Source organism: Oncorhynchus tshawytscha, linkage group LG24 (genome assembly GCF_018296145.1).
Source record: "Oncorhynchus tshawytscha isolate Ot180627B linkage group LG24, Otsh_v2.0, whole genome shotgun sequence".
Lineage (NCBI taxonomy): Eukaryota > Metazoa > Chordata > Actinopteri > Salmoniformes > Salmonidae > Oncorhynchus > Oncorhynchus tshawytscha.
In genome coordinates, this window is record NC_056452.1 from 8,592,118 (window position 1) to 8,619,265 (window position 27,148).

The following is a 27,148-nucleotide window of genomic DNA, read 5'->3' on the forward strand; positions in this document are numbered from 1 at the left end:
ATGTTAATTTCTCTACCATAAGCGAGGACATGCATGGAGTCATGTGGGTGAGTGGTTCGCTGATGTCAACATTGTGAACAGAGAGCCCCATGGTGGCGGTAGGGTTATGATATGGGCAGGCATAAGCTATGGACAATGAATATAATAGCATTTTATCCATGGCAATTTGAACGCACAGAGATACTATGATATAATCCTGAGGTCCATTGTTGTAACATTCATCCGCTGCAATCACCTCATGTTTCAGCTTGATAATGCACAGCCCCATGTCGCAAGGATCTGTATACAATTCCTGGAAGCTGAAAATGTCCAAGTTCTTCCATGGCCTGCCTACTCACCAGACATGTCACAAATTGAGCCTGTTTGGATGCTCTGGAACTATGTGTAGCCTATGACAGTATGTTCCAGTTCCCGCAAATGTCCAGCAACTTCGCACAGCCGTTGAAGAGGAGTGGGCCAACATTTCACAGACCACAATCAACAGCCTGATCAACTATGTGGAGATGTGTCACGCTGCATAAGGCAAATGGTGGTCACGCCAGATACTGACTGTTTTTCTGATCCATACTATTCCCAGTCATGTGTTAGCCATAGATAAGGGCCTTATGGTTTTATTTAAATTGACTGATTTCCTTGTATGAACTGTAACTCAGTCAAATCTTTGAAAGGCAAATCACATGCAAAACTTAACTTAATCTGCCACACAAGCAAATGCTTTGAACTCTTACCAAAGCCTCAGGATTTTAGTCTATGAGTCATACTTTTAAAATATTGTTTTGCCCGGAATGTGCCTCCTAAATGCATGCTTTCATAAAACAGTTGCTCATAGTCATAGCACCATGGTTCATTTTTCAGTGTGCAAGTGCCTCCCATACAAATTAGATCTGAGGAGTCACGCACTTGACGTAGGCAGGAAGCGAAGGCTCGGCGTGTTACTGCTGCACGTAGTGCGCAGCGTGACTGACCAAGTCCTCTTCAAATAATCATGTACAAGACATTTTGAGATAAAACGCGCACGTAACGAGGACTCACTTTTATTTCGATCGACACAAACTGGAGTTTTTAGATAACCTACATGAGCAAAATGCGCTTCTAAAACAGGGAATTCTCATGTTCACCGTATTTGGCCACAGTGGCAGCATGAACGCATCACATCCAGACGCTCAGCCTCATCTCGGATCACCTTTTGCCTCGCTGTCCTCGGAAGGCTGTGGCAAACCTTTGAGAGGGGAGGGAAAGCCGCAAGTGTATATCAGAATGTTTTTCATCCCTGTTTAGCAATGGAAGTTGCTGGAATTGGTGAAGGGGCAGTGGATACGCGTGGATATCACTGGACACCGAATAAGCTTGTTCTCGAAAGAATTCTTGGCGTTGCATCCTCGGTTACTTTTACAATGTCAAAATCAAGGAGATCCTCTTGAGGCTTGAAGTATGCACGGACATTGGCACATCAGTCAAAATCTCCTATCAAGGCACAATATTTACCCGTTTGTATCCAGCATTGTGAATCATTTAACTTAATAGACCTGCTTTCCTCAATGAAATATGGGCAGAACCAAATGTATTTCATAGCGCATCAAATGAAAAGTCTTTATACGATGTCTCAACCAGATTTAAGCTGAATCCAGGTGCGGAACGGCGGGAACTGAGTTCTGACCATCTGCATCTCGCCTTGGGAAGAAGCTGTCACCATCGAAGTGGATATGTTGACATTAACGTGAAGATGGGTTTAGTTTTCGGTCTCTTGTGGCTGTTCAACATATTTTTGGAGGGCATTCATTGCCAAGGAGTGTATGGTAAGCCAATGCATTTTTAAATACCCAACAGCTATCATTAATACCAATTTGACCTTGTGAAAATTGAGTCGAATGCAACATATGTTGTACAGTGTATCTCTGTTTCTGTAGGCTATAATAGCCTATGACTCGCCCACAATGTAGTAGATTACAACAGGTATGTCATCATTACATTTAAAGACGGTGGCTCGCTCAAACCACAGGTGCTCTCAAGCCATTAGCATATTTGAACCAATGTAGCATTGACACTGTTTCCGAGCGTCTAAAAAGATACATCTCATCATCAGTGGTGGTGTTTATATTCCGCCACCGCGTTTGTGCGTGCGTTAAAGCGATTGGTTTAGCACCAACCCACGACGGATTGTAGAGCCTCAATCTACCACCCACGGCAGCACAAGCCTGTCAAAGGCACCAACCTCTAATCTGATGTATAGAGCTGGTGGAATTTGATGGAATCCTGTCCTTAGACCTATATATCTAAATGTTGGATTCAATCACATCTGAACGGTTAGAGAAAATGATAGCCTATATTGTACGTTGAAGGTTGAAATATGAGAATAATGTTATATGACCAATAATGTCATTGTGGGCCTTTTAAAACCAACACCTAGAAATGGTCTTGAAATAGGGTTTCATTGCCCCATTTCCTTATCGATTAATAATCATTAGCTCAATGTCATTCCCAGAGACTAATACTTTTACAAAATCAGATGACTGGCATTGAGAATTTGGCACACAGAATCTCGTCAGGCCATGACTGCAACTGGGGGGAGGGCTATTCCTCATTTGGTGTCATATTTGATCCACTGTTCAACTTAATGCATGATCAAATCAAATCAAAGTATTTGTCACATGCTTTGTAAAATAACAGGTTTAGACTAACAGTGAAATGCTTACTGACAGGCCCTTTCCACCAACAATGCAGAGAGAAAGAAAATACAGAAATAATAGAAAAGTAATAATACATACACAATGAGTAACAATAACTTTGCTATACACACAGGTACCGAGTGGATTTGCAGGGGTATGAGGGGTATGAGGTAATTGTTGTAGATACTGTATGTACATGTAATTTGGAATAAAGTGACTAGGCAACAGGATACATAATAAACAGTAACAGCAGGCAAAAAGGGGCAATAGACTGGGTAGCTATTTGGTTATTTAACTAACTATTTAGCAGTCCTATGGCTTGGGGGTAGAAGCTGTTCAGGGTCCTGTTGGTTCCAGACTTTGTGCATCGGTACCACTTGATTTAAATACTATGGTGGCCAATAGCCAGCTGCCGGTGTTGGGCATGAATCAGTGGCACTGCCTGTGGTTATGGGGTGAGCCGAGTGCATGATCACCTTTGCCATAAAGGTTCAGACCTCTTGTCATTGACTGTAGTCCACTCACATACAAAGAGTATACATTAGGACAATCCAACCGCTACCGCCAATGTAGCAATTGATGGAGAACAGCTCGACCACGGCTTGAATATGCTATTCTGTGGGTACAGGTCGAGGGCACTACCAACAAGTTCCAAACTTTTGGCAGAGGCTGTAGTATACATTGCTCACTCACAGGGAGGCCACAGTATTGTTTTGCTATATGTTACACGTGACCCAACCTTTATCAGTGGTTTCCTACTGGAATGTGGCTGACTTATTTTTATTCAGTTTTTTTTTCAGATACAAATAACTTTGGGGTACAAAAACCAAATGTGCATTTATTCCTGTCTTCCTATTCCTCTCCTCTCAGCAGTCCTTACCCTTGTTGTAAATGGGACTTTCTAGGCCTAGGGTAGGTTCTAAAAATGGGCAACAAACATTGTTTCTAACATTAATCAAGTATTTGAATGCACTGAATTGTTAAATGTACACAGTAATGCATTGTGTTCATCTACAACATAAAAACATTTAATTGAACTAAGTTTGCACAATTTCCAAATTTAGAGTATATATAAAAAAATAAAAAAACATGAACAACCAAAACTATCTGACAGGGTAGTACAAATATAGTGAGAAAATACTAAACATGCAAAACAGATTCAATAAAAAAATACTAAGATATTAATAAAAAATCAAAAACAGGAAACTGGTCCATGATTTACCTTCGACAGATTTTGTGAATATACAATGTAACGCAAAATACTAATCTAAGGCATTCATTTTAAAAGTGATTAAAATTAGAAAGTTTTGATGATTTCTGGTTAAAGTCACTCTACATTCCTCCACAATAGGGTGTTATACCAACGTATATGCATCCATTAAATAAACAGCTTGCACATTCCAAATAACTCACCTAAAAACTACACAGGTCATAGAATCAGTTGGAAATGTAGAAATCTGACCGCAAATATTCTAAAATAAAGAATTAGGCCATTGAGAGGTAGTGATGCCTAACTCTAGACTCCGTGGTGGTCTATGAGCAATTTGATGATCCTGTTGATGCAGGAATGCAAACTTGTAGTGTATTCTAGGTTTAAAAAGGCTTCTAAAGTGTGTAATTTCCGCTTAAAAATGTCAGACTTTATTTGCCATAATGAAAAATGAATTAACTCCTATAAAAAGGGTTAATTAATTATAATCCACAAAACAATTCACATTTCCTGCTTTGTGAAACTGGCTCAAATTAAGATTTAATTTGTTATACAGTGAATCACTACAGGAATCACTGTAGGTTGCAACATTGTTACTGTCTGCACATCTTTATCTGTAGGCAAATGTTTATATGTAGGCAAAAAATCGATACCAGCTAAAATCATTAATCACTCCTTGGCCCCAAATTGCAATATTACTGCTGTTAGATATGCATAGTGACTGTAATGGATTCAGAGGCTTTGACGGATAATGGTACACCTTAGCACTTTCATTTGGTTGGTCTGAAAGCAGGTACATTTTTAATCAGTCTTTTTTAAATTCTCATTTTGTGTTTTTATTGAAGATCAAGTAGAAATGTAAAGTTAAATGAACAAAGACTTGAATTAATTGTCAACCTGGAAGGATATAGTAGTGCTAATGGTTACCGTTGGAGTGATGGCACGAGTGTAGTGTCAAATCTTACCAGAATTTGTACGTGCCAAATTTACATAGGTTATATGTTCATACCTTGTTAGGAAATCATACATTCTTTAAATCTGTGTAGCATTGAGCCTTTTTTTTGTAGAAAACTAAGATTGTGATTTTTACAGTATCTTGTAGTGTTCAGTAATTTACTGCCATCACAGTAGCCATACATAATTTACATTTGCTCCTGAGAATTATTTAATTGCACCTCACTTTAAATGCAGTATGTCAAATCTCTGCAGCATTAAAATATAGTTGTATAGCTTTCCTTTTCTTTCAATACTTTTGAAGTCTACAAAACCTTGAACATGCCTACTCAGTGGGTCTTCTTCATGGCCTAGACCCGAATTTGACTTCTAAGCTATTCAAATTAACGTTGATTGCAAAAGATTATGATTTTTTTTTGCATTTAAGTTCTTATTTCTTCCTCCACAGACGCCTTCACCAGTTATCTTGCATCCAGGCCCCCTCATTCTCTAGCAGTGGGACTGGGAACCATATTCAAATGAGTCCTCTCTCACCCACCTGCTTCTATCTATCCTACAAATTCTCAGAGGGGTAGACTTGATCCATCGGTCATATACTGTGTAGCCTCAGGTCCAGGCTCCCTTCACTTGGGAGTATGGTTACGTGAGACTATAGACACTATGTGACTGAATAAAAATGAATTGAAAAACGAGTTGACTTCTCTACACACATCTTGAATCCTTTTCACGGTACGATGACGTCACCTCTGCCTCATAGAATCGACACAACTTGCAATTCGTATCCACGGGCTGCCGAGATGCCCGATTTCCCCAGTCACATTCACATAGTTAATTGCCCAGAGAACATGCAACAAATAGAAGTATACGCTCCTTCCTATATTTAGCGTTCGGCTCAGTTCAAGTAAAAATAAAGCATTTCTCGAAGGCATCCGATCAGTCTGCAGTCTTTCAGTGGGTGGTGTGTACATTGACCCCTGAGACTGAGTGCTTCAAGTAATTATCCCGTGCTTATACACTACCGTATACCTCCTTTGTGCTGTAGTATGGTACTGTAGGTTAAATGATCTGCAAACTGGGGAATCAAAATGGCCCGTTGATAATTTCCATTATTCTTTTAGCTGTGATGAGGTGGTAATGTACTTTAGCTACTGTATGTACAGCAGAAACTATAGTTCTCTCAGGACAAACATTCCATTCGCTAGCCTCTGCAAACAAAAATAGTTATCATTCATGTGAAAAGTGTTTTTTAAAGTGGCTTCTCCCCAGCCATTAGGCATCTATTCTTTTTAAATGTATTTTATTTTACATTTTAATTAACCAGGCAAGTCAGTTAAGAAAAAAATATTATTTTCAATGACGGCCTAGTATAAGTGGGTTAACTGCCTGTTCAGGGGCAGAACAACAGAATTTGTACCTTGTCAGCTCGGGGGTTTGAACTTGCAACCTTCCGGTTACTAGTCCACCACTCTAACCACTAGGCTACCCTGCCATATTAAGACACTTGTCACATCTCCAGCATGCATTGCTCAGCATTACAGGGACTGACGTGATTAAAATCGCTGGTGATGCTGGGTCAGTGGAAAAAAAAAACATGCATATGCTGTACTAGAGGGTAAATCCCATTGCTCTGGGAACAGGTCAGAGGAGATTACTATTTGACGTCAGAAGTAGGTCTGTGACGGTCATGGAATTGATGATGGTAATTAGCCAGCCAAATGACTGCAGTTTCCCAAATAACTGTTCAAATGGCAACAAAAAAAAACATACTAAGTGTACAAAGCATTATGAACATCTTTCTACTATTGAGTGCATGGACTACAAGGTGTCAAAAGCCTTCAACAGGGATGCCAGCAGCCCATGTTGACTCCAACGCTTTGGGTGGTGGACCATTCTTGATACACACGGGTAACTGTTGAATGTGAAAAACCTAGCAGCGCTGCTGTTCTTGACACACTCAAACCGGTGCGCCTGGCACCTACTACCCTGTTCAAAGGCACTTAAATATTTTGTCTTGCATATTCACCCCCACATACACAATCCATGTCTCAAGGTTTGAAAATCCTTCTTTAACCTGTCTCCTGCCCTTAATCTACACTGATTTGAAGTGGATTTAACAGGTGACATCAATAAGGGATCATTGCTTTCACCTGGATTTACCTAGTCAGTCTGTGTCATGGAAAGAGCAGGTGTTCCTAATGTTTTGTACAGTGTTACAGTACCAATAAAAAAATTAGACACCTACTCATTCAAGGGCTTTTCTTTATTTTTACTATTTTCTACATTGTAGAATAATAGTGAAGACAAACTATGAAATAACACATGGAATCATATAGTAACCAGAAAAGTGTAAAACAGATTTAAATATATTTTAGATTCTACAAAGTAGCCACCCATTGCCTTGACAGCTTTGCACACTCTTGGCATTCTCTCAACCAGCTTCAATGAGGAATGCTTTTCCAACAGCCTTGAAGGAGTTCCCACATGCTGAGCTCAAATAGCTCTTACACAGCCTGGAGGTGTGTTGGGTCATTGTCCTGTTGAAAAACAAATGAGAGTCCCGCTAAGCGTAAACCAGATGGGATGGCGTATCGCTGCAGAATGCTGTGGTAGGCATATGCTGGTTAAATGTGCCTTCAATTCTAAATAAATCTCCAACAGTGTCACCAGCAAAGCACCCCACATCATCCACCGGTCTAATGTCCATTGCATGTGTTTCTTGGCTCAAGCAAGTCTCTTCTTATTATTGGTGTCGTTTAGTAGTGGTTTCTTTGCAGTAATTTGACCATGAAGGCCTGATTCTCCTCTGAAGAGTTGATGTTGTGTCTGTTACTTGAACTCTGAAGCATTTATTTGGGCTGCAATTTCTGGTAACTCTAATGAACTTATCCTCTGCAGCAGAGGTAACTGGGTCTTCCTTTCCTGTGGCAGTCCTTATGAGAGCCAGTTTCATCATAGTGCTTGGTTTTTGCAACTGCACTTGAAGAAACTTTCAAACTTTCACACACCCACCATCGCTGGATCAGACAGGACTGGCAAAAAGTTATCTTCACTGACGAGTCGCAGATTTGTCTCACCAGGGGTGATTGTCGGATTTGCGTTTATCGTCGGAGAAATTAGCGTTACACCGAGGCCTGTACTCTGGAGTGGGAATGGATTGGAGGTGGAGGGTCCGTCTGGTTCGGTGTGTCACAGCATCATCGGACTGAGCTTGTTGTCATTGCAGGCAATCTCAACGCTGTGCGTTACAGGGAAGACATACTCCTCCCTCATGTGGTCCCTTCCGGCAGGCTCATCCTGACATGACACTCCAGCATGACAATGCCACCAGCCATACTGCTTGTTCTGTGCGTGATTTCCTGCAAGACAGGAATGTCCGTGATCTGCAATGGCCAGCAAAGAGCCCGGATCTCAATCCCATTGAGCATGTCTGGGACCTGTTGGATCGGAGGGTGAGGGCTAGGGCCATTCCCCCCAGAAATGTCCGGGAACTTGCAGGTGCCTTGATGAAAGAGTGGGCTAACATCTCACAGCAAAAACTGGCAAATCTGGTGCCGTCCATGAGGAGGAGATGCACTGCAGCACTTAATGCAGCTGGTGGCCACACCAGATACTGACTGTTACTTTTGATTTTGACCCCCCCTTTGTTCAGGGACACATTATTTAATTTCTGTTCGTCATGTTTGTGGAACTTGTTCAGTTTCTCTGTTGAATCTTATGTTCATACAAATATTTACACATGTTAAGGTTGCTGAAAATAAACGCAGTTGACAGTGAGATTACGTTTCTTTTTTGAGCTTACATGATTCCATATATGTGTTATTTCATAGTTTTGATGTCTTCACTATTATTCTGCAATGTAAAATAAAGAAAAACTCTGGAATAAGTAGGTGTGTCAACTTTTGACTGTTAATGTGTATATATTTATATATGTATATATTTTTATTCTACACACATTTTCTCCTTTCCTGTGCTCCTGACTGCACGTGCTGCCTTAGAAATAGAATGAATAGAACGGCGTCCCCATTCAAATCAATGATAGCATTGATAGCATCCATTTACTGGATTGTTACACAATTTCTAAACTCTAAAATGCTGCAGAAACAAGCTGAATTGACTCCCGCCATTATCACCTTGTTGCTGTAGCTGCATTCACCTCAGTCAATAGGGGATTTAACATTATACAAACACGTCTGACAATTATTAGTTGCCTGCTATGCACTAGCTGAACATCGCAAATAAAACTAGTTTAGTTTCATCTCAAGTCAAACAGCAGTTACCTAGCCAAAGCCATCTACTATAGCCATCTTTATCTTTGCAATGTGTTGAGAAAAAGACCTGATGTTCCCTGAAACTGCGTCGATGCACTCTCCACAGAGAGAAAGAGGCGAAGCGAGAGGTTACACTCCAAAATCACACCAACATCTGTCCAAAATAAGCCCATTGGGTATGGGACAATGACTCCCATTGTTAGGGTGTAGACATGAGCATCTCGTCATTACATACAGATCTCTGCTCTCCATAATGCCAGCTAGCCATACAATCAGCCTTCCCTCCCGCTCTCAGTTGTCGGCATGGCCCTGAAGTCGGCCTCTAATACCGCTAAACTGAATTTGCCTTTTAATAGGGATTATAATGATTTTAGTAGCCTATTTTAAATTGTTGGTGTTGAGCTAGGGAACAAAAGCCCAATTGAAGCCCCTGCACTTCTGAGACCATTAGTTCCATTGAACCTGCCAAGCTCAATCAAGCACAGCTGCATTACGTCACTTTTTGGGTGACCTGACCAATTTCACATAGAAATGTGAGTTACAGTGGGGCAAAAAAGTATTTAGTCAGCCATCAATTGTGCAAGTTCTCCCACTTAAAAAGATGAGAGAGGCCTGTAATTTTCATCATAGGTACACTTCAACTATGACAAAATGACAAAATGAGGGATTTTTTTTATTTTTTAAATCACATTGTAGGATTTTTAATGAATTTATTTGCAAATTATGGTGGAAAATAGGTATTTGGTCACCTACAAACAAGCAAGATTTCTGGCTCTCACAGACCTGTAACTTCTTCTTTAAGAGGCTCCTCTGTCCTCCACTCGTTACCTGTATTAATGGCACCTGTTTGAACTTATCAGTATAAAAGACACCTGTCCACAACCTCAAACAGTCACACTCCAAACTCTACTATGGCCAAGACCAAAGAGCTGTCAAAGGACACCAGAAACAGAATTGTAGACCTGCACCAGGCTGGGAAGACTGAATCTGCAATAGGTAAGCAGCTTGGTTTGAAGAAATCAACTGTGGGAGCAATTATTAGGAAATGGAAGACATACAAGACCACTGATAATCTCCCTCGATCTGGGGCTCCACGCAAGATCTCACCCCGTGGGGTCAAAATGATCACAAGAATGGTGAGCAAAAATCCCAGAACCACACGGGGGGACCTAGTGAATGGCCTGCAGAGAGATGGGACCAAAGTAACAAAGCCTACCATCAGCAAGGGCATTGAAGATGAAACGTGGCTGGGTCTTTCAGCATGACAATGACCCGAAACACACAGCCAGGGCAACTAAGGAGTGGCTCCGTAAGAAGCATCTCAAGGTCCTGGAGTGGCCTAGCCAGTCTCCAGACCTGAACCCAATAGAAAATCTTTGGAGGGAGCTGAAAGTCCGTATTGTCCAGCGACAGCCCCGAAACCTGAAGGATCTGGAGAAAGTCTGTATGGAGGAGTGGGCCAATATCCCTGCTGCAGTATGTGCAAACCTGGTCAAGAACTACAGGAAACGTATGATCTCTGTAATTGCAAACAAAGGTTTCTGTACCAAATATTAACTTCTTGCGACTCCAAACCCGTATCCGGGAGCGTAATCATAGCCTCAAGCTCATTACCATAACACAACGTTTCCTATTCATGAAAATCGCAAATGAAATGAAATAAATATATTGAAACACAAGCTTAGCTTTTTGTTAACAACACTGTCATCTCAGATGTTCAAAATATGCTTTTCAACCAAAGCTACACAAGCATTTGTGTAAGAGTATTGATAGCCTAGCATATCATTAAGCCTAGCATTCAGCAGGCAACATTTTCACAAAAACAAGAAAAGCATTCAAATAAAATAATTTACCTTTGAAGAACTTCGGATGTTTTCAATGACGAGACTCTCAGTTAGATAGCAAATGTACATTTTTTCCCCAAATATTATTTGTGTAAGAGAAATAGCTCCGTTTTGTTCATCACGTTTGGCAAAGAAAAAAAACAAATGCAGTCACTACAACGCCAAACTTTTTTCCAAATTAGCTCCATAATATAATATAATTTTTCATCCAAAAATTAAAATAGCGCCCCCCTAGTTGTACAAGGTTAAGTTCTGCTTTTCTGATGTATCAAATACTTATGTCATGCAATAAAATGCAAACAAATTACTTAAAAATTATACAATGTGATTTTCTGGATTTTTGTTTTAGATTCCGTCTCTCACAGTTGAAGTGTACCTATGATAAAAATTACACACCTCTACATGCTTTGTAAGTAGGAAAATCAGCAGTGTATCATACTTGTTCTCCCCACTGTATATTTAGAGTTGGGGCAACTTTAAGAATTTCTAATATTGTTCTAATTCTAGATATTCAGTTACATGGCTTTAAAAAAATATTCCCCCATGTAAATGTTAATGGGTGCTAATATTGCTGCCATAGAATGTTGTAGCGTCATGTAAATGCATCATATGTAATGGAGATAGCTCAATGTCCCAACTCTCTAAACCATGTGTCGAACTCATTCCACGGAGGGGCGAGCGTGTTTTCACTCCACCCTACTTGATTGATGAATTAAGCTCACTATTTAGTAAGGAACTCCCCTCACCTGGTTGTTTAGGCCTTAATTGTAAGGAAAAGCCAAAATTCCGCAGACACTCGACCCTCCGTGGAATGAGTTTTATACCCCTGTTCTAAACACCTAGCTTTGGATATAGCGCGTTTTGGTATGAAACAAGTTTGTTGGATATCTCGTATGTCAAAAAAAAAAAACACATTCGAAAGCACATCTAAAGTTAATGTTTTAAAAGTAGGAGAACAGCCATAATTCATACACAGGTACCCATGAGTATTTGTTTTAGATAAAAAATAGTCGTTTATTGTGTTTTGCAATCAAACCCTTTAATTTACAGTGTAGTCATTTTTAGCTGTCATGTTATAACTAACTAGCTAACGCTGGGTAGTTCTGGCTGTGTGAAAAACTGATAGCTAATATTATGAAGTCAATAATACTTGCTGGCTAGTACAGAATTACTTACAGTGCCTTGCGAAAGTATTCGGCCCCCTTGAACTTTGCGACCTTTTGCCACATTTCAGGCTTCAAACATAAAGATATAAAACTGTATTTTTTTGTGAAGATTCAACAACAAGTGGGACACAATCATGAAGTGGAACGACATTTATTGGATATTTCAAACTTTTTTAACGAATCAAAAACTGAAAAATTGGGCGTGCAAAATTATTCAACCCCTTTACTTTCAGTGCAGCAAACTCTCTCCAGAAGTTCAGTGAGGATCTCTGAATGATCCAATGTTGACCTAAATGACTAATGATGATAAATACAATCCACCTGTGTGTAATCAAGTCTCCGTATAAATGCACCTGCACTGTGATAGTCTCAGAGGTCCGTTAAAAGCGCAGAGAGCATTATGAAGAACAAGGAACACACCAGGCAGGTCCGAGATACTGTTGTGAAGAAGTTTAAAGCCGGATTTGGATACAAAAAGATTTCCCAAGCTTTAAACATCCCAAGGATCACTGTGCAAGCGATAATATTGAAATGGAAGGAGTATCAGACCACTGCAAATCTACCAAGACCTGGCCGTCCCTCTAAACTTTCAGCTCATACAAGGAGAAAACTGATCAGAGATGCAGCCAAGAGGCCCATGATCACTCTGGATGAACTGCAGAGATCTACAGCTGAGGTGGGAGACTCTGTCCATAGGACAACAATCAGTCGTATATTGCACAAATCTGGCCTTTATGGAAGAGTGGCAAGAAGAAAGCCATTTCTTAAAGATATCCATAAAAAGTGTTGTTTAAAGTTTGCCACAAGCCACCTGGGAGACACACCAAACATGTGGAAGAAGGTGCTCTGGTCAGATGAAACCAAAATTGAACTTTTTGGCAACAATGCAAAACGTTATGTTTGGCGTAAAAGCAACACAGCTCATCACCCTGAACACACCAATCCCCACTGTCAAACATGGTGGTGGCAGCATCATGGTTTGGGCCTGCTTTTCTTCAGCATGGACAGGGAAGATGGTTAAAATTGATGGGAAGATGGATGGAGCCAAATACAGGACCATTCTGGAAGAAAACCTGATGGAGTCTGCAAAAGACCTGAGACTGGGACGGAGATTTGTCTTCCAACAAGACAATGATCCAAAACATAAAGCACTACAATGGAATGGTTAAAAAATAAACATATCCAGGTGTTAGAATGGCCAAGTCAAAGTCCAGACCTGAATCCAATCGAGAATCTGTGGAAAGAACTGAAAACTGCTGTTCACAAATGCTCTCCATCCAACCTCACTGAGCTCGAGCTGTTTTGCAAGGAGGAATGGGAAAAAATTTCAGTCTCTCGGTGTGCAAAACTGATAGAGACATACCCCAAGCGACTTACAGCTGTAATCGCAGCAAAAGGTGGCGCTACAGAGTATTAACTTAAGGGGGCTGAATAATTTTGCACGCCAAATTTTTCAGTTTTTGATTTGTTAAAAAGTTTGAAATATCCAATAAATGTCGTTCCACTTCATGATTGTGTCCCACTTGTTGTTGATTCTTCACAAAAAATACAGTTTTATATCTTTATGTTTGAAGCCTGAAATGTGGCAAAAGGTCGCAAAGTTCAAGGGGGCCGAATACTTTCGCAAGGCACTGTAGTCTTCATAGGGTCAACAAGTTAGCAATGGATGTGCCGCCAGTCAAGAAGATACTTTTTTTTCTCCCTCTATCGTAATCGCTCCTCTTTCACCCCAGCTGCCAAACTAACCCTGATTCAGGTGGCCATCCTACCCATGCTAGATTACGGATACATACTTTATAGGTCAGCAGTTAAGGATGCTCTCGAGCGGCAAGATGTTATTTATCATTCGGCCATCAGATTTGCCACCAATGCTCCTTATAGGACACATCACTGCACTCTATACTCTTCTGTAAACTGGTCATCTCTGTATACCTGTGTCACTTCTCTTGCGTTCATTGCATGCAGAGTCAGGGTATATCCAACAGTTTGGGCCGCCTGGCTCATTGCGAACTAATTTGCCATAATTATGACATAACATTGAAGGTTGTGCAATGTAACAGCAATATTAAACATAGCGTTTCCACCCGTTCTGTAAAATACGGAACGGTTCAGTATTTCACGGAAAGAATAAACGTTTTGTTTTTGAAATTATAGTTTCCGGATTTCACCATATTAATGACCAATGGCTCGTATTGCTGTGTTTTATTATATTATAATTAAGTCTATGATTTGACAGAGAAGTCTGACTGAGCGTTGGTAGGCGACAGCAGACTAGTAAACATTCATTCAAACTTTACTGCGTTTGCCAGCAGCTCCACAGCGCTGTTCATGACTTTAAGCCTATCAACTCCTGAGATTAGGCTGGCAATACTAAAGTGCCTATTAGAACATCCAATAGTCAAAGGTACATGAAATACAAATGGTATAGAGGGAAACACTTGACGTGTCATAATTCCTATAATAACTACAACCTAAAACATCTTAACTGGGAATATTGAACTACCAGCTTTCATATGTTCTCATGTTCTGAGCAAAAAGTTAGTTTTTTTTACATGGCACATATTGCACTTTTTTACTTTCTTCTCCAACACTGTTTTTGCATTATTTAAACCAAATTGAGCATGTTTCATTATTTATTTGAGACTAAATAGATTTGATGTATTATATTAAGTTAAAATAAGTGTTCATTGTTCATTCAGTATTGTTGTAATTGTCATTATTACATACTGTATATATACAATTGAAGTCGGAAGTTTATACATACAGTTAGGTTGGAGCCATTAAAACAAGTTTTTCAACCACGCCAAAACTATAGTTTGTTAACAAGAAATTTGTGGAAAGTCGGTTATGACATCTAAACAATTTAAAGGCAATGCTACCAAATACTAATTGAGTCTATGTAAAATTCTGACCCACTGTGAGAATGATGAAAGAAATAAAAGCTGAAATTAATCACTCTCTACTATTATTCTGACATTTCACATTATTTTAAATAACGTGGTGATCGTAACTGACTTAAGGGAATACCCCCCAGAAATGGACAAAAATGAATGGGATCTTATTGGCACGGTACGAAACATATACACAATGTACAATACCACTCAAATAGACGTTGTTTCATTCAAAACTGATTGCAAATGCCATATGGCAAATGCCAAGTGTCACACAGCAAAAATCCCAATTGATGGCAAGCACGCGCCACCGTAAATGTTCATATTGCAAATGCACATCAAGTCAAGACCCAAGGGTCAGATTTTGAAAATTGTGGAAAGAATTCAGAAACTTATCACCCCCTTAAAACTTCTTAACCTCTCTGGGATATGTGGGACGGTAGCGTCCCACCTCGCCAACAGCCAGTGAAGTTGCAGGGCACCAAATTCAAAACAACAGAAATCACATAATTAAAATTCCTCAAACATACATGTATTTTACACCATTTTAAAGATAAACTTGTTGTAAATCCAGCCACAGTGTCCGATTTCATAAAGGCTTTACGACAAAAGCACACCAAACAATTATGTTCGGTCAGCACCTAGTCACAGAAAAACACAGCCATTTTTCCAGCCAAAGAGAGGAGTCACAAAAAGCAGAAAAAGAGAAAATTATTTACTAACCTTTGATCTTCATCAGATGACACTAATAGGACTTCATGTTACACAATACATGTATGTTTTTTTCGATAAAGTTCATATTTATATCCAAAAATCTCAGTTTACATTGGCGCGTTATGTTCAGTAGTTCCAAAACATCTGGTGATTTTGCAGAGAGCCACATATATTTACAGAAATAGTCATAATAAACATTGCTAAAAGATACAACTGTTATGCATGGAATTTTAGATCCACTTCTCCTTAACGCAACCGCTATGTCAGATTTTAAAAAATCTTTAAGGAAAAAGCAAACCATGCAATAATCTGAGTACAGCGCTCAGACACAAAAACCAACCATACAGATATCCGCTATGCTGTGGGGTCAACAGAAGTCAGAAATAGCATTATAAATATTCACTTACCTTTGATGTTTTTAAACTTATTTTTTTCATTTCGTTCTTTTTGCCAAATGTCAAACGGTACTATCTGCAGAAAAAACTACAGAAAGTTACCTGCGAGGCCAAGACATCAAATAATAAAATGTTAACCAGAGAGAGCAAAAGGGCAAAGTACAAGAACATTTTGAGGATAAATGACTCACCATGAAAAGGCTCCCTAATTCAATAAAACATTGTAATGTATTTGTTTATTTTCTCCTCTGTTTCCCAGATAATTATCATCTGCTAAGGAGTCAAGATTGTTTTGATACACAATTAGGCTAAATAACCACATTACATAAGAAATACTCTATTATATGTCTGGTTGGAACATGGAAAATAGGTCTCTTACACAACCTTGTTTCTACCACATTTTGGCATTACATTATTGAATTCACATCCCTCTCATTGACTTAAATAATGTTGTATATATTGCATGTAAGGAAAGGATATAGCCTATTGCATGGAAAGATGTCAGTTTGTTGACAGACAGTGATATTGTGTGACTGAATGTATCTGCTCATTTGCCCCTCGTTAATCTGCATCGCGCACATAATGGCATTCTTTCGCCTTAGGAACCCATCTGCCAGAGAGAGAGGACTGAATGTTTTATCAACACACACAGATTAGGCAAATGCTCAGTTCACAGACCACTGAAGAGGCCAGTTGTAGATTAGAAAAACTGGAGCACTCTCAATTAAGCGGGAAAGCCACTATCCTTCCTCGGGCTCAGTGCTAGACTGGTAACTTGCACTAAGAGAATCCGACACAGATTCTATTGATGGAAATGGATATTTTGTTGACACAATGCCAAACACTTGAATTTGACACGTGGTCCAAATTGAGTAGTGTGAATATATTATAACTCCAGTTTAACATGATAAATCAGAATTATGAAAGAACCTATTGGGGTATAAGAGGTTGGAAATGGTTTCAAGGTGTCAGATGTGTGCAAAAGACAGACAGACCTTTGTGACTGCCAGTTTAAGCCTGTGTGGGATAGCATTGTAGTTACGATATACAGTATAATATAATATTCAATATGATATTATAATATCATATAATGGGATATTCAATGTATTGTCTCAGAAAATACGATATATCGTGTCACATGATATACAATATTCACTCACCGGACATTTTTTTTCTTAGGTACACCAACTAACAGTGAGTCACGTGGCTGTGGCTTGCTATATAAAGCGGGCAGACAAGCAACAAGGCATTCAGTTACTTTTCGATTGAACGTTAGAATGGGGAAAAACTAGTGACCTAAGAGACTTTGAGAGTGGTATGATCGTCAGTGCGCCTTCCAGGGCTTTTCACGCACGACAGTGTCTAGGGTTTACAGAGACTGGTGCGACAAACAAAAATGTCCAGTCAGCGGCAGTCCTGTGGGCAAAAATAGTTTGTTTATGAGAAAGGTCAAAGGAGAATGGCAAGAATTGTGTAAGCTAACAGGCGGACCACAAACAGATAAATAATGGCACAGAACAACAGTGGTGTGCAGAACGGCATCTCGGAACGCACAACTTGTTGATACTCGTCACGGATGAGCTATTGCAACAGACTACTACACTGGGTTCCACTCCTATCAGCTAAAAACAAGAAGAAGCGGCTCCAGTGGGCACACAATCACCAACACTGGACAATTGAGGAGTGGAAAAACATTGCCTGGAACATTTTGCTACACTCGCAATAACATCTGCTAGCATCTGCTAGCCATGTGTATGTGACCAATAAAATTTGATTTGACAGCGAGTGCCTGGTCAGACCTCAACCCAATAGAGCATCTTTGGGATGTGATTGAACGGGCTGTTTGCAGCATGAATGTACCACCGTCCAATCTGCAGCAACTGTGTGATGCTATCGCGTCAGCATGTACCAACATCCATGTGGAACGTTTCTGACACCTTGTAGAATGCTCTGAAGAATTCAGGCTGTTATGGAGGCAAAGAGGGGTCCGATTTAGTACTAGATGGTTGTAAGGCTGTTGCGGTGACCGTATTACCGCCACACCGGCAGTCATGACCACAGTAAAATTCCATGTGACCATTGAGTCATGGTAATCTCCTCTTATGCACTTGGACATGCTTTGGTAGTATCCAACTTGCTAATGACCATCTGGTCCTAATGGACTAGGACTCAGGGCTCTATTGGGGCGGCAGGAAGCCTAGTGGTTAGAGCATTGGACTAGTAACTGAAAGGTTGCAAGATCGAATCCCCGAGCTGACAAGGTAAAAATCTGTCGTTCTGCCCCCGAACAAGGCAGTTCATCCACTGTTCCTAGGCCGTCATTGAAATAAGAATTTGTTCTTAACTGACTTGCCTAGTTAAATAAAGGTAAAGTAAAAAAAAAATACATAAAAAAAAGATCCCTTTAACCAGTCTCACGTCAATGCAATCAAAAATCACAAACACTTATCAAAAAGTATACTGTTTTCAAAACTCATATCACTGTGATGATCAAGTTATGATCATTGTTAAACATGGTCGCTGTAGATGTTGTTTCAAAGCTTAACACAACAAAATGGACAGCGCTTTCTAAGGTGATGATTAATTCAAAACACCCATATGCATATTAGAACTTATGAGCCAAAGTCAGAAAAAAAACCTGAATAAAAATATGATAGGCTATGTATTGTGTTATGGCACAATCGCATATTACCCATGGCAGAAAAACATGAAACAAAACTGATTTATGATGTCTTTGGTCTAGCCTATACTCCAAAATTGAACACATTTGAGTAATTGCCTTCGTGTGGACTGTGTATTATTATGCGTACTGGATGGACTCGTTACCTTATGCTATGCTCAAATTTATATCCATGATTCTGTGAGAGAGCCCTAGGCGATACTTTTGGTTAATTGATTGTGCAAGGCAGTTTATGGTTAGCCTACAATTATAGTGAATTTGTATTCGATTTTTAATTGGATTTTTTTATATTTTCATAACACTATCTTTAGCTATACAGAATATCTCACCACCATGCGTTTCCATTTCCTCTCTCTCCATTATTCCTTTCTCAAGAATGCAGAGAAAGGCTGTTTTAGTGAAATAGGTTTCGTTGCAAAAACATTGATGTTCGGGAACTACAGATTTAACAGATTTAACTTGGTTTCCCATGGTATGCAGAGTTTGGGCAGAATACCACCACCCTCCATTTGCTATTTGCTACGATTACATTGAGAATAGTCTGATGGCTTAAAATATGACCACTTCATGAGCGAACAGTTCTGCAGCCTCAGGCAAGGAAGAGAACGCTAGCTTTTTTTTGTGACTTTCTCAATGCATCAATAGCCTATAGTCGCATCGTGCAGCCTATATATGTTTTGATTTCTAAGACACTGTAAGGTTTGTAACGTTCACAAAGTTGCCAAAAAAACTCTAAATCTAGTGTATAGGACAGACAAATGATCACTTTTACGCTCAACATAGACCCTTCCTATGCACACTCGCTCTGGATTGGGAAAATAACCTTTTTATTATATTCTTCTTACAATAAAATCATATTGTCACGCCTTGGTCTTAGTATTTTGTGTTTTCTTTATTTATTTGGTCAGGCCAGGGTGTGACATGGGTTTATTTTGTGGTGTGTTTTTGTATTGGGGTTTTATTAGGTATTGGGATTGTGGCTGAGTAGGGTTGTCTAGGAAAGTCTATGGCTGCCTGAGGCGGTTCTCAATCAGAGTCAGGTGATTATCGTTGTCTCTGATTGGGAACCATATTTATGTAGCCCGGGTTTCACTGTGTGTTTGTGGGTGATTGTTCCTGTCTCTGTGTTTGTTGTCACAAGATAGGCTGTATAGGTTTTCACGTTCCGTTCGTTGTTTTGTATATTTAAGTTATTTCATGTTTGTTCATTTTCATTAAAGAACATGAGTAACCACCACGCTGCATTCTGGTCCACTTCTCTTTCAACGGAAGAAAGCCGTTACACATATAATATAAAATAATGGCATGTGACTTAAGCATATATTTTCAGCTAAATGAGCAAGCCTACAGTTTATGGAATGGAGATTAGCCAGATACAGTAGGCCAACTCATATTCTGTTCTCTGAAATAAAATAAATTCATAATGTTTCTTTAGACCTGACTAAAATAAATAACAGATTCAATGTGATGATGTATATAAAATTAATTAATTAGACTTAAAAAAAAGTGATGTTCCAAAGGCACGCATCAGCGGCTTGTATGCAGCTCTTATACGTGGAGGCCTGTAGATGCTAAATGTGTTTGTTAATTAACAGTCAATAACCGTGAGACCACCAGACCAGCATGACAATAACCAGCTGATAAAGTTGCATGACCGCCACAGCCCTAGATGGGTGTACCTAATAAACTGGCCATCATTGGTTATGATAAATAGCCATAACATTTACTAATGAACACACTTAACTGATGCTTTTGGATTGCTTAAGCACAAGGGAGGGATGGGCAACTGGCGGTGGCCCACAGCCCCTCTTTTGTAGGCCTGACAAAAAAGGACTCCGTCGGGGTCTCAACGTACTGTTGAGAGTTAGAATAGATAAGGTGCAATGTAGAAATTTGTATTAGTGGTTTTTCTCTTATGCCAGTCCCTGACAGTCACTCAAATAGCCCATGTCAGCTAACATTTTTTTGATTGTAATTTGGTCATGTGGCCAGCTTTCTAACTTGTAGTTATTATAGTCTAATTACCAACTGGGGGCCACCATTGATTTTGTTACTTACTCTGTCAGATATATAAAACATTTGTAGAATTGCAGGAAATTAACTTTCACTTAGGTTCCCCAAAAGGCTAGGGCTGGCTCCGACTGCATGTGCGGGTATGGATGTGGGTACGGGCACATGATAAAACATATTTAGCTATAATAGCTTTCCCTCTGATTGTGTTTGATCTAGCTTTCACATCTTTACTGTGTTACTTGTACCTCCCATATCAAAATGTAATCCCTGTGATATTTGTAATCCTGCTGCTATTTTTAACTGCAGAGCCTCTAAACATGGCGTTGCAGATTTCCCACCACATGATAACATTTGATGCTGTGTGTAGTGGTTTCCATGAGCTTATGAGGAAGAGTTGGGATAACGAAATAACGTTGTTGTAGTCCTCCAGCAGCTTCTTCGTCACCCATTATTCATTCTTCTGTTAGAAGTCTTTCAGAGGCATCCACCCGTGAGGGCGCGGTTCGTTTCCAAAGGCAGATTGGACCAGAGAAACAATATTTTCAGAGCATATACCATCATCTCAATCCAATCAATATCACTTAAAGGTGTTGTGTAAAGCTTCCCATCAACCAGCCGATACGGAAAACGTTCGTAATGCCACTAATATGATGGAAAGCTGCTTCAACACATGTTACACATACACATGTTCATTATGGGTTTTCAAAGCTGTGTTTGGTCAATATTTTGTTGCAATTCTAATCCATTTTACTAGACCAGTTGGAAAATGGGAAGATTGAGTAACAACACAGGTGGTGGCTGTATATTGAAAAAATATTGCATTAGGATTACGGTACGTTGGAGCATCACTTAACCTCTCAATAGGATCAGGATAATCCCAAACTTTGGGATTAGAATGATATCAAAGTTTACATTTAAAACCCAGAAATAGCCATGGCAGCAATGAACTTGGATATGTAACATACTGTTTCTCAGAAGGGAATGGAATTATTGACTAGACTGATTCCTGAGGAAGAAATTACTTTATTAAGCACAGGAATCAGAACTACATCCCAAACATGCTTTACATGAACATGATAATACAAATAGCTGTAGCACTTTAAGTGCTTTATCAAGGTGATGTACAGTACTAGAGTACAACACCATTGCATTCTACATTGCCTCACTCTGACAAAGGATGAAACGTAGTGTTTTTATTTTTGAAAATGTACCTTTTGAATGTATGCCAATTTAATAAAGAGGAGGGACTTATAAAGTATGGAGGATCCTAAAAGGCACGTCGGAGGTTTCCGTTAGCGCTCTCTCTGTTTCTGCGTTTATCAAGCAATTAGTTGTAGATTTTAGAGGGAATGAGTGGTAATGAGGATATAGCACTTCAGATTACTGGGAGTAATATGGGTGCGCTTCATTTTGTGCTTGGCTGCACACTGAATAATTGTCTATCCAGGTTTGGTTGCCCCACTGCCACCTCCCTGGAACATGGGATTTCACCTTAGCTAGCTAGTCTCATCAGAGGCGGAGGAATGGTCCATCGGGGCTCAAGGTTTAGGGGCAAATTAGCCTTGGGAGTAAATCTGTTATCACACAACAATCTATGTTGAGTGTAATTATCCCAGAAGAGGAGAGTCTGGTGTCAGTTAACTAGCATGAGCATGACTTAGGCCAACACATGGCTCAGGGTAGGGCACTATGGGCAAAATATCATACCATATGGTATGAAAAAAATACAAATTTGAATAATAAAAGTTCTACATAAAAAGTTCTACACATACACTTTATGTGTAGTGCATGACCCCAGGGTGACAACACATACATTCTAAGTGATTCCAATGGTTCTCTTTCCAATCTGATTTGTTTTATACTGTTCAATTAAACTTCAACCCCCTCAAAAATTCTGTATTTCCATACATTTCTGCATTTCCTGCACTCATTTGAGAATTTCCACACTGCCACTTAGGGCTGCACGATATGGGCAAAAAATCTAGGCTTTATTTTTAACCAAATGTTGCAATTTGCGATTTTAATGGCAATTTATATCAAAACACTTGGGTGAACTGTTGTAATCATGGAAAAATAATGATTATTCTAATTCTATAGTTAAAAAATAATAGTGGGTGTTTTTGAATACCGTGTTTGACATGACAATGAATGTAAATGCCAGGGAGGAGGAGTTGTGACAGGGTAGGAACCAAAGTGTTGGTCAGTGTTTTCTAAGGGACCCTAATAATCTTTGGCTACATTACATTTTTTCTCTTGGCTACTTCATGCAGCTAACATTCATGCTTAGTCTACTCCTCTTTGATTTAGAAGACACTGTTACACAAACATGCTGGTATCAGGCTGTATAGCTAGCTACTTTTGCTCTGACTCTGAGTACATTTATATAACTAGAGATTAACATTAGCGGTTTACTTAGCCACAACTTGCTAACTAGTTGTTTGTTTGTAGATGTAAGAAACACAAACGAATAGTGTAATTATAGAACGCTTGTGGATTTATATTAAGAAACAAAGTGGAAACAGCATCGTAGTCATCAACATTGTTGCATGTGCTACATTGACCAGGCAGACTGAACGCAAGTATCTCGTAGTCGAGCAACAACAAATGCGCTCCTTTGAGATGACTTAAAAATGGACGATCATATTTAACAAACCAAACATTCAGATACCGTTATAGAAGGTAAATTAAAAACGCAAACCGGTCTGTGCATCGATACCAGTGTATATAGTAAAATACGGTATACCGCCCAGCCCTAGCGCATGGTTCAGTTCGAAACACAAGACAAACTGAAAAATTGGTTGTGGTGCGACGAGGCAGAGCCTACCATTTATTATTCTTAAACATTCCCCTCGTCATATCCACCCTTTGCAAGACATTAGCATGAAAAGAGGACAGCAAGATGCTCCGCCTCCTTTGCCATTTTGCCTGTTTTCTGCCTACCTGTTCAACTTCAGGTATTCACTGAATGAGAATACATCAAACATTCAGGGAAACCAAGCAACCAAGCCTTACTCTTAGTAAGGAATGGAGCCACTGGGCACACACTGGTTGAATCAACATTGTTTCTACATAATTTCAATGAAATAATGTTGAATATATGTCTGTGCCTAGTGGGGTACTACTTAAATTAAATATAGAGAGATGGATGAGATCCGAGTTTCAACACTCTTTAAAAATATATTTTTAACAAGGCTTTTATGCGCCTTCTAGAAGACGTATGTCTGATGAAACACATATGCATATTTCTATATACAGTATAGTGCTGATATGGACAAATACATACAAATAGCTTCCATGCCTATTTTTAGAAGCACTTTGTGTCATTAAAGGGAAATAACTATTCCTTTATATTACCTTGAGGCTATCTGCTGCCTGCATCTTTAGAAGAGGATATGCTAAGTTAAATGTTGAATAATAAGAAAAAGCAGTCCTTCACAGATTGGCCCAAGTCCTTTCAAGGAACAGTACAGTGTGTGGCATTTATTCTAAGTACATCCTGGAAATGGATTCTGAAAATCTAAAACAGTTATGAATCGGTAGGTTTCTGTGTTCAAAGTACAGAGACAAATGCAACAGAAAATGCACATCACTTGCCAATGGAGGTGTTCACCCAGAGATTGAAACAAACAAAATGATGCATTGTTATTACAGGATGAATTCTCAAGTGTTTTAACCAGACAGCCACTCGTGTCAATTCTGTAGTTCATTAGACACAAACTTGAGTAAGATAAATCTTTGTTTACATTCCAAATATGTACCCCACACTTAAAGACCACAGGATCAAGTAAGAGATTATAATATTAGCCAGAATGAATATTCCACATCAGAAAATATATCTTAAAGATGGGGAAAACATTACATCTGGTCAGAGATCACAATATTAGGATTACGTTTATGTTTATAGAATAGTACTGGTGTTACACTGTTCATATTCTCACTGTTCATATACAACATTCATATTCTCTTAAATTCAGATGTGAGGAAGCAGAAACGCCGCAGAAACTAAATCGGGCAGATACTTTAGGACTCCATGTTTTGGAGGAACTGGTGGGTGGGGGGGTTGAAGCTCAGTGGGTGATTTCAGTTTTGTGCAAACATTAGTTGAGCAAACATTGATCTCTGCAAAGAACTATCCAAGTTATAAGTAGAAACATGGTCTTGTGTTTTTGACGTCAGGCTGCTTATGCATCCAAAAGGCACATAGAACCTCTGCTAATCTCGCCACATGCAATTGAAATGTTGACAATAATTCATGTGATTACATATGTGTTGGACAAATGTCTTGATAAGTGTCATGATAGGATTCTCTTGGGGACATAATTCAGATAATTAAGTCATCAGGGAATGATAAAGATACACAAACATTGCCACAAACAGTATGCTTTGCTACCTTGTGTAACTACAAATCATAGCACACGTGACTGATTATGTCAGTGTTTTGTCTCCATTTAGCCATGCAAAGAAATCCACATCCGCCACTTTATGGCCAGTTGTTCATATTAGAACTACTCTTAGTAAGTCTCTAAGGCTGCGTTTTAAACAGGCACTCAAATTCTGATATTTCTTTCAGTAATTGGTGATAAGCTCTGAAAAATATCTGATGTGATTGGTTCAAAAGACCAATTAGTGGAAAAAAATATCAGACTTCGATACGTCGAACTTGAAGTCGTGTGGCCCTCCACGGTCCATTCCACATAGACTACTTTAGTGAAAGTGCTTACTGAAGTGGACAGAATGCTTGTAAGTAGACAAAAGGGCGATGAGATTCTAATTTCTGACCTAAACTTTCTTGAGTTTCCCTCAAACTGTTTGTTGTGTTGGAGGAACTAAAAGGAAGGAGTACAATTAGGAAGGAATGGAGTTAATAGAGGGAGAGTAGTACAGTGCCCTTGGCAGAGCATCAACTTTACTTCTGTAAGTACACCACCATGTTGAGGCTCTAATTGTTTTGCATGCCATTTAGAATGTATCCATTCAGGCAGCCTTAGTTTGATCAGTAATGTACCCTTGACCATTCATCTTGAAACTGGGCTTGAAGACTTAATATGCATTTAGCTGAGGTTGCATGGCCATTTTCAGAATGTAAAATCAGCATCTGGATTGGACTGAATGTGACAGGATGGACAACCTCAGGATGTAGTCTTGATAGGATTTCTATGGAATAGGATAAAAATAATCATTTCCTTCATATCTGAAAGTAGTGTTTGTCCACCCTAAATCATGTTTTACCTTCCAGAGAGACATCAGAGATTGCAACATTCTCTGCTTCAGGAGTGTATGTATGCCTTATGATTAATGAGTCGTGCTGTGGTCATAACAACATACAGGAACTCAAGTCCTTTTGTTCACCTGACCTGGAATTCCTTACAATCAAATGCCAACCGCATTATCTACCAAGAGAATTCTCTTCGATTATAATCACAGTCGTGTATATCCCCCCCAAGCAGACACCTCGACAGCCCTGAAAGAACCTCATTGGACTCTATGTACACTGGAAACCACATATCCCGAGGCTGCATTTATTGTAGCTGGGGATTTTAACAAGGCTAATCTGAAAACAAGGCTCCCTAAATTTTATCCGCATATCGAATGCGCGACCCAGGCTGGCAAAATCCTGGATCATTGTTACTCTAACTTCCGCAACGCATACAAAGCCCTCCCTCGCCCTCCTTTCGGCAAATCTGACCACGGCTCCATTTTGTTGCTCCCAGCCTATAGACATAAACTAAAAAAGGAAACGATGTGCTCAGGTCTGTTCAACACTGGCCCGACCAATCTGATTCCACGCTTCAAGATTGCTTCGATCACGTGGACTGGGATATGTTCCGGATAGCGTCAAACAACAACATTGATGTATATGCCGATTCAGTGAACTATTATTAGCAAGTGCATTGATGATGTTGTACCCACAGCAACTATTAAAACCTTCCACAACCAGAAACCGTGGATTGATGGCAGCATTCACGCAAAACTGAAAGAGCGAACCACTGCTTCTAATCATGGCAATCAGTGCTTTGAGAGACTAGTCAAGGATCATATCACCTCAACCCTACCTTGACACCCTTGATGCACTCCAATTTCCTTACCGCCCCAATAGGTCCACAGACGACGCAATCACACCGCACACTGCCCTAACCCATCTGGACAAGAGGAATACCTATGTAAGAATGCTGTTCATCGACTATAGCTCAGCATTTTAACACCATATAGTATCCTCAACTCGTCATTAAGCTTGAGACCCTGGGTCTCGACCCCGCCCTGTGCAACTGGGTCCTGAACTTTCTGACGGGACGCCCCCAGGTGGTGAGGGTAGGTAACAACATCTCCACCCCGCTGATCCTCAACAC

General features: G+C 39.7%; 1 protein-coding gene across 1 annotated transcript in view; it reads left to right on the plus strand.

Annotated features, from left to right (window-relative positions):
* Window positions 1-949: 949 nt before the first annotated feature.
* Window positions 950-27,148, plus strand: part of LOC112256400 (MAM domain-containing glycosylphosphatidylinositol anchor protein 2) — a 211,505-nt gene continuing 185,306 nt past the window's right edge. The window contains exon 1 of the mRNA XM_024429645.2: window positions 950-1,796. Within this exon, the coding sequence (XP_024285413.1) occupies window positions 1,724-1,796 (73 nt within the window). The 5' untranslated portion in view covers window positions 950-1,723. The remainder of the gene's footprint in view (window positions 1,797-27,148) is intronic.